The sequence below is a fragment of the Corvus kubaryi genome, unplaced genomic scaffold (genome assembly GCF_017639235.1).
Source record: "Corvus kubaryi isolate FWS band 111438036 unplaced genomic scaffold, C.kubaryi_AGA036_p1.0 37126, whole genome shotgun sequence".
Taxonomy (NCBI): Eukaryota; Metazoa; Chordata; class Aves; order Passeriformes; family Corvidae; genus Corvus; species Corvus kubaryi.
Window position 1 is genome coordinate 230,534 of NW_024581031.1, and position 15,945 is coordinate 246,478.

At 52.5% G+C, this 15,945-nt stretch overlaps 2 protein-coding genes across 2 annotated transcripts in view; one reads left to right on the forward strand and one right to left on the reverse strand.

Annotated features, from left to right (window-relative positions):
* Nucleotides 1-184: 184 nt before the first annotated feature.
* Nucleotides 185-11,937, reverse strand: ITGB2 (integrin subunit beta 2). The gene is made up of 16 exons (XM_042021148.1): nt 11,769-11,937; nt 7,199-7,265; nt 6,796-6,884; nt 6,312-6,495; nt 5,952-6,122; nt 5,494-5,735; nt 5,009-5,164; nt 4,709-4,804; nt 4,480-4,569; nt 4,161-4,301; nt 3,733-3,917; nt 2,786-3,030; nt 2,308-2,527; nt 1,929-2,143; nt 1,654-1,820; nt 185-1,367 (listed from the first exon to the last, which is right to left on the reverse strand). Exons 2-16 carry the CDS (start codon nt 7,260-7,262, stop codon nt 1,305-1,307), a joined length of 2,328 nt encoding a protein of 775 aa, XP_041877082.1. The 5' UTR covers nt 7,263-7,265; nt 11,769-11,937; the 3' UTR covers nt 185-1,304.
* A 3,936-nt stretch (nt 11,938-15,873) lies between these two features.
* Nucleotides 15,874-15,945, forward strand: part of SLX9 (SLX9 ribosome biogenesis factor) — a 40,502-nt gene continuing 40,430 nt past the window's right edge. Inside the window, exon 1 of the mRNA XM_042021123.1 lies at nt 15,874-15,941. Within this exon, the coding sequence (XP_041877057.1) occupies nt 15,874-15,941 (68 nt within the window). The remainder of the gene's footprint in view (nt 15,942-15,945) is intronic.

Consider the following 15,945-nt stretch of genomic DNA (forward strand, 5'->3'; position numbering starts at 1 on the left):
CATTCAGGGCATAGATGGCAAATTGTGTAGAAAACAGTTCGTTTCTCTAGCTGGGATCTTTCCCAGGCACTGTACCTATGGAAGATGATGGCAGCAATGACAAGGTGTGGCTGTAGTTTCTCCAATGAATGCTTTAGCATTTAGCATTTAGCCCTTGCACCTAATTCTTAGCAGGACAGATGTATTTACCTTATGTATTAATCTTTATTCACATTAAACCTCTTCAGACAGTAAATAAAGATGCAACACAATACAACTCTATGCAAAGTAATCCCAAACTTAAAGCAAATAAGGAATTGTACCACTATTTCATGGGGATGACCCACAATGTACGAGCAACTGGCTGCTGTGTGTGGTTGGGATAAGTGCTGAGCTGGAGATGCTCTGGGTGCTGCCAGGTGTTTTGCATAGCTGCCTCCTGGTATGCCTGACATGCTCGGAGAGCAGGGAGATCACGTCCCAGGGGGTGGAAGAAGCTGTGGCTCCAACCTGCAGGGAATTTTCCAGGTTCTCACAGATCATAGATCAAGTTTCATAGATCAAATGGTGGCTCCTTGCTCTGCAGAGGACTTCAAGGCAGGATGGAGGTAAGCCAAGTATGCAGAAGCCCAGGCAGAACCTTGCCTGAGGTAGGTCTGAGCAGGGAGCGATGCCAGGAAGCAGGTGGTGATTTGGGAAAAAGATTCAGTGCATGATCTCCAGCTGCTCTTCGTCACAAGGTACGGGTGGTCACCAGCCCTTAGGGCCCATCACATCACTGCAGCCTCTGGAGCGGTTGCTTGGACCCTTTATGTCCAACTCAGCAGTGAGTTCTCCGGAAATCGTTGCACAGTAGTGGAGACCAATGCAGCTGGGGAAGGCATGGAGCAGCCTGGGAGCAGATCCTGCTGGAGCAGAAGAGAGACAGCAGTTTTGAAATCCCAGCTCAAAATCAAAGATGGAAGCGCTCTGTGCTCTCAGCTGGCTTTGGGGCTTGATGTCCAAGACTTCTGCCAGAAAGCAAAGTTAGCATCAGGAGATGGGACAGGAGCCACTGCATACTCCTGTGGTGAGGCCTGAAGTTGTGTGTGTTCCCCTCTCCCAGCTCCACTAACCCAACCGTTGAGCGGTGGGCCAGGACGCTGGCATGGTGCAGTCCCTCAGCCAGCACCTGACATGATGGGGGCCTCTTGGAAGAAGGGAAGAAACCATGAGGATAAAGAAGAGGGGGTGGGAGCCTTAGTTTAAGATTTCCTTAGTTTGAGCTTTCCTTAGCTTGGTATTTCCTTATTTAATAGTGGGTCCCAGCGCTGCCAGGTATTGCCTCATTCAGTAAACCTGGGGTTGACAACAGTGGTGGTGGCACTCTTGAAGAGGGGGTTATCAGCCTGGAGGGAGAGAAGTGAGAGGTTTGTGTTGGGCTGTGCTGGATTTCCATCAGAGCATTACCCATCCCACCCATCCCAGTGCCAACAGCACAGACAGCACTGGAATAAGAGCCCACAGGATATTTAGCCCCCTAAACAGCAAAATCCAGCTGGGCTGAAAAATGAGCAGTGGGGAGGGCTCAGGTCTACATGGCTGCCTCTGGAAAGGATGTCCCTTCCTACTGTCCCCTGCCCAGTGGATCCGAGTGCCCCAGAACACCCCACTGGCACAAATGGGCTCTCTTACATCATTCCATTTGGCTTTGGTCTTCTCCTTCTCAAACCGGCGGTATTCCCGGCGGTCAAGCAGCTCCATCAATAACCGCCAGATGACCAGGATCAGAACACCAATGAGGAACACGCCGGCGATGGTGCTGCCCACGATCAGTGGGACGTTGGGGGGCTGTGGGCACTCTATGGGACAGACAGATGGTGTTGGACTGCAGCCCCTGGCAAAGCAGTGAGGCTGCTGTGGCAGGGTTGGCAGCCTGCCTGTGGGCAGGAGGAGCAAGGATGGGATACCTCTATCAGGATCGACGATGATGGTGTATATCTCCTTGCCATCCTCCTGGACCATACGGAAGGACATCCAGCAGTTCTGGGAATCCTTTTCCCTGCATTTCCTGTCATTTATGCTCACCTCTGTTGAGTTCGTGGGCAGCTGGATGTTGGGACAGGCCTGGGAGCAGTTCTTCTCAAAGGGGCCACTGTTGAAGAACTTGCACTCCACACAGGAGCTGCAAAACAAGCAGCTCAGCTCACATCTGCAGGGGCAGAAACCCTCTCACCTGGCTTTGGCTACAGCTGGGCTCTGCACAAGCATAGGCAGGGCCTGCCTGCGCCTCCCTGGGATATTGGGGAACCCCGCTGTCCCCGTGCCCTCTCTGTGCGCATCACTCACATATATTGGCCACAGGGTGAAAGGCAGCCCGGGCATTCCTGGCAGAAGGGGGGCTGGTACTCTCCCCAGCACTGGCAGCGGTTGCAGTGGCAGGTCCCGCGGAGGCTGCACACATGTCCGCGGATGTTGACGCAGCCATCTGTCGATTGCTGGCACTGGCAGGCGCTGCCCTCGTATCCAGGCAGGCACTTGCACACCCCACAGTCGCATTGCCCCCGTGCTGCAGGAGAAGATCTTTCAGATCCTGCAGATAGCCAGGTGACCCTCCCTCTGCCCGTGCTTGGAGAGCATCAACTGCCCTGCACCCACCACACCACCCTCCATAGAATGCTCAAGGAGGTCCTACAGGCTGGTGTGGTGGGACCCAGCAGCCCCAAACCCTCCCACTGGGGTTATGGGCACAAAAAGGCTGCATCTCCCTAGGCATTTAATTCTTCTAAGCAGTGGCCAGTTGGAAAAGCTGTCCCAGGCACATCACCTGGGCCACCGCAGAGGGAGCCGTCGAAGAACTCGCAGTTCATGTTGTCGCACTGGCAGTAGGTGCCGTAGATGTACTTGCCAGGCACGTCGCTGGTGTGGCAGACGCACTGCCCGCACACGCAGTCCCCCTGCCCCGAGCAGATCATCGAACTGTTGTCCCTCCGGCAGCTGTGCTCCAGCTCTTTGCTGGTCTTGCCTTTGGTGTCGCACTCACAGTTCTTCCCTGTGTATCTTGAATTGCAGCTGCCACCAGAGGAGAGGAGCAAGCTCGGGTCAGTGGCCATGGGGCATGCACAGGGCCCGGACCTCCGCAAAAGCAGAGAAAATCTGGGACAGCCTCACCAAAAACCAATGACACCATGTTGGTGCTAACTCCACGGCGGAGCAGGGTGGCTGACTGGGAGCAAACCTCAGAACTGCTGCTTTTCCACCAGTCGTATTCACAACACCAAGTAAATGTCCAGAATTATTGTTATGTTTATAATTTCCAAGCCCTTGCCAAGGAGATGTGAGTATTTCCTGAGGAAACCCAGTCTTTCCCTCTCCTTGTAACTGAGAGGCCATGAAGCAATAATTACACTTAAAGACCTGTGTGAACTGCAGCCAAGAAGTGGGATTTTGAGAGATTTCTACAGAAATCTGTGTCTGCTCAGTGGGTAGATTGGTGGATGATTTGATACTGGGATGGATGGCTGGATAGTTGGATGGATTGAGACCCTTAGGAAAGCAGCATAACCTCCCTCAGTGGAAGAGCCAGCTCACTGTGTCCCCTGCCTCCTGAACACAGGGGACAGTTCCAAGGAGAATGCACAAACCTGCCTCTCTGAACAAAAAAATTTGTGCAAAGCTACAGAGCCCAGCCCTGGATTGGCCCAACATCCCACTCCCAGCAATTCCCCAGCTCTAGCAGCATTTGAAATTGTGTTTTGGGTGGACAGCACATACCTGCAGATCCCACATTTGGTGATGCCTTGCCCATTGCAAGTGGATGGGTCAGGCTGGTCATTGCAGTGGCAGTCGCAATTGCTGGCCACATGGACAGTGAGGGTGTCTGTGAAGCCTAGCGGCCGGATGGTGAAGGAATAGTTTGGAATGCACGCCTTGGCTGTGACCTTCACTTTGAAGGTGACCTAGCGTAGGACAGGGAAAGGCGAGACACCCAGCTGTCAGAGTGTGGTATCGGCCCTAGGCTGAAGACATGCACATCCAGAACAACAGAGGATCCCCCCCATTGCATAGCATTTTGGACACTCTTGGCATTAAATTAATATAAACAGAAAGCCTGGAAGAGCACCCAAGGTTCCTGTCACTAAACAGGATGGGCAACAGAAACTGTGCAAGCTGCAGGGGGTTCCTGGTACAGGAGAACATACCTCATCATTGATCTTGACATTGTCACACTGGCCTCTCGTTTCATCTGTGGAGTCCTTGTCATTATTGCACTTGGAGACATATTTAACATCCAGAGTGTCCAGCAAGGTGGAATGCTCCAAGATGATCCGCGAGGAGAGGTTCTTTGGAAAAATGGTGGAGAAAGTGCCAACAGTCCAAAAGTAGACCAAACCACGGGGGTATGGGGTTGCAGGTTAGGAAAAAGAGCCAGAAAACACTACAGGTCAGGATCTCAGCTGCCTGGGGTGGTTCTGGAAGTGCAGGTGATGGCATTAGAGAGGTGGGAGCTCCAGCACTTACATTGTAGGCCACTTGGATGAGTTCAATGATGTTGCTGGAGTCCTCATTCAGCTCTCCCACCGCCGACTTTGGGATCATCTCACTGAGTTTCTGCCAGTGGAGAGCAAAGAAGTGAGCACTTCCTACCACATGACAGCAGAGCAGGAGACAGCAGCAGGAGACACACGCAGCTCTGTCTGTCCTCCTGGGAAGGGGATGGAGGGACCTGGACCATCTGACATATCCCCACCTTGTAAACATCCACCACCTTACTGGTGACAGCAAAAATGGGCTGAATGTTGTTTTCGGCAAGTTTCTGGACCAGCTGGCCAACAGATGGGTAGTCCTGGATGGGGAGAGGGATACCACACTCAGCACAACCTCCCCTACCAGCAGAAGAGTAGACACTTTGGGTGTGGCAGCACAAATTATGGTGATTATGGTGATGTTTTGGTCTCCGCAACAGGCTTTTTTACATGACATGGTCTTTTCTGCCTGGGGGAGCGAGGTGGTGGGTGTTGGAGATGCTGAGCAGCCCCCAGGTACTTACAAACTCATTGCTCCTTTTGTACATGTTGTCCTCCAAGTGGCACTTGCCATCGTTGGGGGTCAGGATGCCCCCAAGCTTGCCATCCCCAGCAAAGTGGAAGCCATCATCAGTAGCAAACACCAGCAAGCGGGTCACGTTGCGCCAGCCAATCAGGTCCTGCAAGTGGCACAGAGAGTGGCCCCGGTCCCTGAGCAGGGCTGGCAGGACCGTGCCAGTGGGCGTGGCCCTTTCCAAAGGCTTGTGTCAGCCACAGCATGGGGCAGAGGGCACGGGGAAGGTGGGTTAAGGGAGATCAGGGTTAGGAGGCTCTGGGGTACAATTTTCTCTTGTGCTCTCCAGAGTGACCTGCCCTGCTGCCAAATCAGAACTTACACAGGATGAGTTTCCAGAGCCCACCTGGAGAGGGGCAGAGCCACCCGTGCGCGTGGGTCGCAGCCCTCCTGCCCAAGCACAGTTCCTGGCAGCAGGGCAGGCGCAGGACTCACCCCACACACTGCTGCCTGCATCATGGCATCCAGCCCCCCCTCTGGGGCATCCAGGTTCCCTGAGATGAACTGCTTCCCCACTTCGTTCTCAAACTGCTTGGCGTTGTCAGTCAGCGACAGGATGTGCTTGAAGGCGAAGGGAGGTTGGCACTTCTTGTCCTTATTGGGGCAGGGGTTCTGCAGCTTCTCGGGGTGCGTGTTCACGAACGGCAGCACTGTCTTGTCCACAAAGGAGCCAAACCCTAGGGTAGCCAGACTGCAGTTTCAGGGACAGAGCACAGGGCACAGGGTACAGGGCATGGACAATTTACTGGCCTCAGTGTACATGCCCACGTCCCTTGCCCTGCCACACTGTTCAACCTGGCAGAGGACACCTGCTGCCCACTTCCTGTATCCCCCTCCAGCCCTGTGGCTCTTCCCAGGAGCAAACAGCTGTGCCAGGCTGGAGACAGGCTCACCAATGCGCCGAGAATGGGTGGTGCTCTCCAGCGCCCTGAGCAGCTCCCCTCCCAGCTTCTTCACCTTCTCCAGGTCATCCAGCATGGAGTAGGAGAGGTCCATGAGGTAGTAGAGATCAATGGGATACCCCAAGGCACGGCGAAACTTCACCTCAAACACAGCAGGCTGGCCTGAGGGACAGGGATGGCGGGATCAGCTGCCATGTTGTGCCAGCTTGTGCCATCACCCACCCCTCCTCTCTCTTGGAAGAAAAGGGGTGGAAATGCAGGCTGCAACATGTTGCTGTGTCTCAGGTGAGTCGGGGGATGAGTGGAAGGGCATTGTTGGCATGGGTGTTGGGAACGCCAGGCAGAGCATACCTATCCTCAGCTTCAGGTGCACCTCCTGTGGAGTCAGCTGTATCTTGTTGCTTAAGGAACGGTCCTGTGTTCTTTTGATCTCATTGCCTGGAAACTCAATCTCACTGTCTGGGCATCCCCTTTGCTTCAGCTGCTCGATGGTGTCACAGCGGATGGAGTCTGGCTCGCCGGCTTTGGTGAAATTCTGTGTGTGATGACACCAGCAGGAAAAAAAATCAGAGGAGCAGGACGTGAACAGGCACCTTACAAGATGGCCCGGCCCCCAAACCAGGTCTCCAGGACATTGATGGAGAAAAGAAAACCTTTGATGGCTATTGATGGAGAAAGGTCATGGCTGTTGGATCCCTCCTGGCCCCATCCTCCACGCAGGACATGAAACACTCCCACAATGAAGTCAGGCAGAGCCAGGCAGGCAGGGTAACTGTCCTGATGCCTGTTAGCTGACTGCTGGGGGGTGACAACTAGACAGGCTACATGGACCTACCAGCTTCTTGCACCAGGCGCAACCAGGACCAGACTGAATGCAGTCCTTGCACGTCCCCACCTTGATCTTGGGGCACTCCATGGCAAAGGCTGGAAAGGAGAGAAGACAGAGTTGGTGTGGGGGGCTGTTGGGGCTGTTCAGACACCCAACACCAGCCACCCATGCTGGCCTGAGCCTGCCCTGCCTCTCAAACCCATGCTGGAGGCCCTGGCAGGGCCCTCAACTGCCTTGCTGTCCTTCAGCTGGGCTGGCTCGAGTTAACTCCAGATCCCAGGAAGTGTAAGGATATGGCCTTTGCACACCTCTCAATGCTGTGTTCCCGCTGCTGTTGGTCAGCATTTGGGATCCCCCCACTATTTCACTGCCCATGAAAGGTTCTGGGAAGAAGGCAGGTCGGGCTCACCTGTTGTCACCAGCAGCAGCACCCAGGTCACTGCTGGCAGCTGAAGGCAGCAGTCACGAGGCATTTTCTGCAAGACAAAAAACATTCTTGTGACCACCTGGCATGTGCCCCAGGGATAGGGCAGCCACAGTTTCTCTGGGCAGCCTGTGCTGAGATCACATTCATTAGTACTGTTGTGTCACACCTTTCCCCAGTAAAGCCCTGGAGCAAACCCTGACAGTATAATGGCCTTGCAACATGGATGAACATGGGGAAGTCAAAAAGAGGAATTTGTAAAAAGAAGAAAAAGGAACACAAAAGTACAAAGGAACAACAGACATTGCCCTTTTTAGCAATATTAGACACAGTGTCTGAAAACCAGGTCATCAGTTTCAAAATCGCTCTGATGCAGCCCTGAGTAAGAAAAGAACCACTCCTTGTCACCTGCCATCACCCCTTCCTGTGAACTTGCCATATAAACAGCCCAGAGTGACGTGGAAATGAGAAAACAAGGGAAACCTTCAAAAGATACTGAGGCTGGTTAGTATGCAGGGCTGCTCAGATCCCCTTCTGAGGTGTCAGGGTGTCCAGTCTTAGCTCATCAGCCTCTGTAAGACCCCACACCAGCTGAGGATGACACTGGTCAGCCTTGAAAGGATGTCTGGTCTCCTCCCAAGAGCAGAGAGAAGGTTTAGGTAGGTCAGCAGGTAATGTTTGCACAGCAAGGTTTGTACCCAGCTGTGGTATAGATTTTGAGATGTGGCAGGACTCTTAGGGTAGTGGGCACCACTGGTTATGGCAGGGGCCATCTGGAAGCCCACCCTGCCCTGGATCCAGTCTCCCTGGCAGAGCTCCACAGCCAACACTGCATGGCTACACAGCCAACAAAAGGCACCTCTGTGGCCAAACCCTCAGGGTGACATGGCCTGAGAGCTCATTCTACCACATCTGCACAAGACCATCCTGTGGCGGGTGGCCAGAGCCCTTCTTGACAAAAAGATCCTCTGCAAGTTCCTCTCCACCACCACAGTCTCCCTTGGTAAGATTTTAAGGGCATCATTTATTGTCACAGCCGCAATGTCCCTGTCTGTGTGACATGCAGTCCCTGTGCTTAGCTGGCCCAACACATTCCTGTCACCTCCAGATGCTGCCAGCAGAGTTTGAGCTTGCAGGAAAGAAAAGTGGCTCCTGCCTTTGTTTCCTGTAGAACTCAGTGACTGTGTGACTGACCAAATGTGCCTAATTAGGCTCCAGTTCTGCTACAAGCCACAAGTTCCCACACATGCTGTGAGGACCAAGCCCATGGACTCAATGAGCTCCTGCTATTCCACCTGCCCACTGTTTCCAAGTGTTTAATTCCTGCTGCCATGCCAAAGTGTGCAGTGGTGATGGGATAGAGCTCTGTGAGCTCCTCGTTCTTGTTGGAGGTTGGAACTTCCTGCTTACAGGCTCATCTTGTAAAATAGAGCAACCCTAAAACTGGATTAAAAAAAGCTCCCAAACTCCAGAAATACTGTGGGACTCTCAACACACCCCCAGTGCTAGCTGCTATCAAGTATTGTAAAGTAGGGTTCATGTTGTGGGGTGGATTTGGACACCTTTTTCACCCCCACAGTGGTTTCTTGCCCTTGTCACAAGAGTGTGAAGCACATTCTGACACTTGGAGACAGCAGCAGCAGGAAGTTCAACACTTCTCTTCTGCCATGGAGGGAAATTACACCCTGGTGTGTGGGCGGGTGAGTGCATAATGTGATGCAGGGCTTTCAAAGAGAACTAATGGGGCTTCTGCCTTTGTCTGCCTCCTTACAGCCTTCAGAGGAGGGCAAAGCAGGTTTTCAGCCTGACTCTGCATGAGCAGGGCATGGACACAGGCCTCAGCAGCATTTCCTCCAACCCCCCTGATGATCCCTTCAGCTCAATCCAGACTCGCAGTCACTACTAGTCCTGGGTCTTGTCTCCTGCATGTGCTCTGCCTGTGAAGTTGTTTTTTTCCCCCTTGTTTCCCATAAATTCAGGCAAGCAGAGGGGTGCACATAGTCCATCCTCCTGCCCTGGTGGGAAGAAGCTTTACCACCACCTTCATCCCGTGGTAGGGAGAGGGGTGCCAAGATGGAGCAACCCAGCTAAGGGCAGGACACATTGCCACCAGGCTCTGCTTCCTGGCTGCATGGTGGCATCACGGGGAGAAAGCTGCACCTCAGGACCAGGGTCCTTCTTGGCCCTGTGCTCTGCTCTTCTCACCACATGCCTTGAGTGGCTGGGGATCAAGGTGCAGAAGCCACCAGGATATGCCACCAATGGAGCATCTGCTGTAGGGCAAGATGCCCCCTAAGGGTCTGTGAGCCAGAAGATGTGAAGGTGGCCTCAGGGAAGGTGCATAAGCTAAAAGCTGGGCGCTGTCCTTGCTGTCCTGCCTGCAGGCAGGGTGCAGAGCTGGGGCACTCTGGCACTCAGGACATGCTGGGGGCTGCTGTTGGGATGGAGCCAGCTGCTCTTCTGCATGGAGGAGCAAGCTGGGAGTTATAAATAAGGCTGAAGGGGAAGTGTTGATGCCAGCAGTGATCTTGTTGCTATAAGTAAAACAAGTGGTCAACAGCAGAGATGAGTCTTGAAGTCTGTTAGCCACAAGTTCCCATCAGGGGTTTGCTAAACATCTGTTTTCCCACAAAAAGGAAGGACATGCACTCGTGCCCGGTATCCTGTGGTGTTTGCACCATCCACCTGTAACGGTGAGGTGCCACTAGTGCCAGTGCCCATGGGTGCTTCCTCCACACTGCCAAGCATCCCTAGTGCTGGGTCACCATCATGCAGGGACAGAGATGCCAGGTATTGCACCCAGCAGAGCTGCTCCTTCCCACCCCTGCAATCTGGGCAGCTCCAGACCCCAAGCACAGAAGGAAAATGAGCAGAGTGGGGTATGGTGAGGATGGGAGAGTGGATGTCACTTGACCTGGGGCTGATCCTTCCATCACTCAGTTGTGTGATGCAGATAGATCCCACACACGTGGTCATACACAGGGCTTTCCCAGCCCATGCAGAATATCCCACTCAGTGTCCGTGTATATGTATTTTTATATATATTCTGTACATATAAACCACAGAAAAAATATAAAAAATAAATATATGTAAACGTATTTTAATATATAAAGAATAAATTGAATTAAATAAAAAAATATATGTGTGTATATATATTCCCATGTCCTGTCATAGGAAACATGAATATATTTTATATGTATTTCCTTCCAGCAGCCTCCAGTGCCTGCAGAGGACAGATCTGTGGGGTGAGCTCTCTCCCATGTGCACCAAGTCCCTACCTTGCCTGTGGCATCCCTTGGCTCTGAGTAGCAAGGTCCCTGGGTGCCTGTGGGACCCTTGCCCTGCCCTGGGAGTAAGGGAATGAGGGGATTTGTGCTGCTGGGTCTGCTGGGGTCAGAGTCTTGCTTGGATAGGACAGGGCTGCCTGCTGGCTGTCCTGCCCTGGGTAGTCTGGGAACACCACGCTCTCCAGCCTGCTGAGATCACTCGGAGCAGCACCAAAAAAGTGCAAAACCGCTGTGTGAAGCAGGATGTGACAGCTGAGACAGCTAGGATAGCAAAATGCACAGTTTAGAGATTTCCCACAACTTGCAGCAGCCCTGTTCCAGTGTCCATGCTGGCCACAGGTCACGTCACCACATGTGTTCACATCTTTGCTTCTCACCCGCCAGGAGGCTGGGAGCTGTAGCTGTGACACTGGAAAAAGCATCAAAACGAGGGACCAGGCTGCTTTCCCTGATACCTGGGGAGTACCCCACATTCCATCTGCATCCAAAAGCCACTGAGATGTTGGGAAGGACCTGCTCTCTCCAGGGTCACATACCTGCAGAGTATGTGATGTGTGTAGCACACAGAGAGCTGGAGGAGAAGAGCAAGGGTCTCACTCCTGCTCCTGGCTATTCCCACAGGCCCACAGGGGTGCAGGGACACCTGGGAAGGTCTGTGCACTGGCATTCCAGGTGGTGACACTGTGCTGAGCCCTCCAGGCAGCCATGCCTGCCACCCTCATGCCGTGCTGCCATGCCACTTCCCTCTTTCCCACCACAACCTGCGACTGGCAGTGGGGGAGATGCCCAGAGGAAGAGAGGGTCACGGGAGAGGAGTGTGGCAGCCCACAGCCCTGGTGCTGCAGGTGAGCACACAGCCCATGCCACCCTGCCCAGCGCTGTGTGTGAGGGCGTGGGAAGAGCACACTGCACTCTCTCTGCTCTGTTTTCCGAGCTCGTGGGGTGGCAAGGAACGGGAGTTTTGGAGGTCTGGGGTCCTCCCCACAATAAACACCTGCAGTTCCAAGCTCAATCCTACCTCCAAAGTCGAAACTGTTACAAGACCACGCAAGCTGCCTTTGCAAAGGCTGCACAGACTGACCCACCTGCAGAAGGGACGCAATGCCGAGCTCCCTGAAGCTCCCTGAACTCAAGTAGCCAGAGGTTAGATCAGGAATTATAAAAAAACTGCCCTTGAAACATCAGAGCTACAAAACCCCTTTGTTGCCTGGCTGCCTCCCCCCAAGAAAGGAGGAACAGAAGCATAAAAATTGAGATGCTGTACTCGCCTGGCCTCCAGCCCTCGTCTCTGTCCCGTACTTGGGCTGGGATGAGGATGGTCTCAGCTTCTCAAGTTTGGCTGGGAAAAGCAACTGGGCATGAGGAGCTCTGTGACGTACCTCAATCTTTCCTTCCTATTTCTGTCTTTCAGTTGCAGGGGAAGAGGAAGTCAAGAGTGGTGCCTGTGGGAGGGCGTGTTCACCCAAAACCCCAGCCAGCCCCACTCAACCTGGCCAAACCCACAGCATCCGGCCTTGTGGGACTGGGGCTGGTCTCCCGGGGATACCCAGGTGCTTACAGCCCTCCCACTGCACCTAGGAACGGGACCCACCCAAACCCCCAAGCTTTATGAGAACTTTTCACCTTTCACATCACTGTTGGGGACCAGCCCTGACCTCAGTGGGCAAACAAAGCTGGGAGTGGGGGAAAATAGTTCATTTGGGAGCTATTGGCAGCTCTTGGGTGTGGAGAAGATGGGGAGCTGGCTCCCCTCGGACTGTGGGTTGAGCTCTGAAATCTTTGTGTCAGGGTAGCCACGCCTTTTCACGTGACAGGGGATGCAGGCGCCGTCCACTGGCAAACCTCAGGGCTGTGTGGGGATTTTTTTTTTTTTTTTTAAGCAGCCTTTTAGTGCTTTTGTGTTGGTTTCAGTAACTCCTCCCAGCAGCAGCATTTCCCTGAACAGAGAGGAACCCGCTCCTGGCAATTGTCTCTTAACCTCTTCAGGGCACTACAGTAAAAAAAAAAAAAGTCATTTAGAAAACATACAGGACTGTAGGGGTTTTTTAAAGGTAATTAATGTGGGTCTTTGTTAATTCCTTTGTAGGTTCTCCTTCCAAGCAAGCTGATGTTGAGTCACCATGTTGCATTATCATGGAATCCCAGAAGAGTTTGTGTTGGAAAGGATGTTACAGACCATCTCGTTCCAACCCCCTGCCATGGTCAGGGAAACCTGAGGCATTATAAGACACTGGTGCTGTTCACCAGCTGCTGTGTTACAGTTATGGGTTATGTTTGCAGCAAGAAAAGAGATTGCAGCGCCAGCAGAAAATTTCCAAGCCCTGATGGATGCTCTGTGGATTGGTGCTTTTATTAGAGAAGACAACAGAGTCCTGCCTTGGTTTCATCACAGCCAGGTGCAGCAGGAAAGCATCACAGTAGTCCTGGCAGTGGGGCAGGAGCATCGGAGCAGCTGATGCTGGATATGGTGGGGATGGAGCCTGAGGGAGAGCCAGCCGGAGCTGGGACACTCACCCAGCCTGGACGGCTGCAGCTGGCTGCTGCAGAGCACTCCCCAGGCCTGGAGTGGGTGAGCTGTGGTAGATGAAGCTGGGAAGGTTGGTGAAGCTTCCTGCCAGTGGTGGGGGTTGCAGATCTGGAGGAAGGAAGTGTGGTTCAATGAGATGAGCTGCCGTAATTTTCCTTTTGTATTGCATGAGGCCCTGAACGAGTGGATCTTTTCTCCTAAGTTATTTCATAGGGTTTGTCCAAACGCTTTGCTTCAGCTGACTCAAGGTTGCAGGACAGGGGTGGGAGAGCTGGGAGCCCCAGGAGTTGGAATGGTGGGAGCAGAGGGTGTACCATGGGTCCTTGAAGGCAAAGCTGAAGCTCGCTGCCATATCCCTGTTCCTTCCAGCTGTTCCTCAGGCTCTGCTGCAGCTTTGGCCTTCAGCATTGCAGGTGAAAGGGGTTTGGGGATATGCTTGGTCACAGTACATATGCTCCCCAGCCTGTTTTGTAAGCATTTTAAGCTGTTAAACATTCCCTTTCCTATTTTAACTGCCTTTATTTTTATTGGTTCCTCTTTTTATTTTTACTAGCATGGATTGTGTTTCCTCCCCACTATTAACTGCAGGACTGCTGTGGTTTATGCAGGATGCACTTGAGCAGCTGGGGTGGGAAGCTGGGCATCCAGCTGGGCACTATGAGAGTGATTTTTCCTCAGTCCTTGATTTTGATGATCAGAGTTGTCATTTTGGGCTTTAGCTCCTAAATGATGCTCACCCAGCCTACAGCAGGGTAAGGGAAGCTTTCCTGTTGTTATTTTCTATTCCCGATGAACGTTAAATCTTTCTATCCCTGATGAACATTAAATCTTGTGGATGCTCCATCTCTGGAAGTGTTCCACATCAGGCTGGACTAGGCTTGGAGCAACCTGATCTAGAGGCAAGGGAGTGGGACAAGATGATCCTTAAGGTTCCTTTCAACCCAAACCATTATGTGATTCCATGTCTTCAACATCCTCTTGAGGGGAAGCAGGGGACCAGACACTGATCTCTTCACTCTCGTGACGAGTGACAGGACTTGAGGAAATGACAGGGACCTGCATCAGGGGAGATTTAGGTCGGATCTTCCAAGGTTCTTCCCCCAGAGATTGTTCGGGCACTGAAGAGGCTTCCCAGAGAATGATCACAGCCCCAAGGCTGCCAGAGCTCCAGGAGCATTTGGACACCGCTCTGAGTTCACAGGGTGAGATTGTTGGGGTGTCCTGTGCAGGGCCAGGAGTTGGACTCGATGATCCTGATGAGTTCCTTTCAGCTCAGCATATTCCATGATTCTATGATCTTTCCAAGTGCCTTCCTCTCCCTGCATTTCCTTGGTACCCACAAGGAGTGTCACTAGCTGTGCACTTCTATGGCCCAATATCGGGCCCTGGGAAACACAGTCTGGAGGGGGATGGGGAAGGCAGAGAGTGTGGAAAACAAAGATGTATTAACCAGGGAGCACCTGTTAGGGCTTGTTAAGATCAAACACACTGTGGGTCCAGGCTTGGAGCTTTCTATTCACCTTAGAGCAAGGAGAAGCAACTTTGCATTTCACCCCCTCCCGTGTGTGGAAAGGTGCAGCTGGGGCTTGGGTTGCTTTGTTGTGGTGTTCACATGGGCCCATGACTGCAGTCTGGCAGGTGTTGGCTCTCCCTAGAGGCTTGATGGGTATTTTCTACTGTTTTAACTGTAGAAATAATGTCTGGCAAGAAGTTTTAGAGTTGTTTTCTGTCCTACTGTGGCAGCCTGGTTGCTGGCTGGTCCTACCGTTACCAAGAGACCTCTGAAATCACTGGGTTAAGTAAGACTCTCTCTAAAACTGTCTTTTTAGTGTTAGCGAGTAAGGCTTTATTCCTGGCCAGGAGGAGGTGTGTGTGTGGCTAACAAAGTACCAGCCTCCACACTGACCCCAGTACAAAACATTTTTCACTTATTTATACATTATTTATATATATATACACATATACACTTTTATATATATATATATATACGCGTATATATAAATATATAAAATATAATAGATATAATACATTATAGAAATTAATGTTCATTATTCTAAATTACATAATTATCTTCATTATTTAGTGTTCTATCCTGTATTGCTTACTGATTTCTCACCCTTCATGCTAATTTGGTCCACATTCTTTAGTCCTCTTATCATCTTTTTCTCAGACAGGGAGTCTCCAACTTTCCAGGCCTTAATCTCTTCTGGTGTCTTCTGGTTACTCCTTGAAGGGCCATAAATTTAAGATCCCAGATGCCGAATCTTCAACTCCCTTTGGCTCTGCTTATTGAAGCTTGTCAGCGTTAACCAACTAAAGGTTTTGGTGTTTTAATGATCAAATTAAGAGTGTTTCTGTGAAGAAACTTAAAACCAGGCACTGCTTACAAGTAATTGAAACAACTAACTAAACAGGAGTTCAGGAAAGTTATCATTTCCAAAGCTACCAAGAGCTCTCAGCTCTTACAGGGCGTACACTTAACTTAAAACTGTGTTGCAGAGTGTCTGGGTTTAACTTAAGCGCACTGAACACACGCAGGCTGTTCCCAGGAGCCCCCTTGGGCAGGCTGCAATTAACCAGAGGACAACTGTCCGCGGGCTGCCCGTAGAGAGGCTGCCAGCACAGGGCTGCCGTTGGACCTGCCACCACTACGCTCCAGAGCGAGCAGCCGGGGCGGGCTGGCTTCAGCTGCCGAAGAAGCACTTCCTGAGCTGCGCCCGCGGAAGAGAAGAAGGCGAATTCCTCGTACCGCCGGGCGCGCTGCGGCCGCAGCCGGAAGGTCCCGCCCGTGCGGGCGCGGCCCCGCCCGGCCCGGCCCGGCCCGGCCCCTTCCGCCCCCCGCCGCCATGGTGGGCAAGGCCAAGCGTCCGCCGCTGCACCGCGCCGCCCCCCCCCCCTGGCCCGCCCGGGCCCGGTGA

Excerpts from the sequence above, each read along its gene's own strand:
- ITGB2 (XM_042021148.1), bottom strand. The coding sequence starts at position 7,262 with ATGCCTCGTGACTGCTGCCTTCAGCTGCCAGCAGTGACCTGGGTGCTG. Across the intron at positions 5,736-5,951 it reads CACCCATTCTCGGCGCATTG|GGTTTGGCTCCTTTGTGGAC; the intron begins GTGAGCCTGTCT and ends TGGCTACCCTAG. Across the intron at positions 3,031-3,732 it reads ACCAAATGTGGGATCTGCAG|CTGCAATTCAAGATACACAG; the intron begins GTATGTGCTGTC and ends CTCTGGTGGCAG.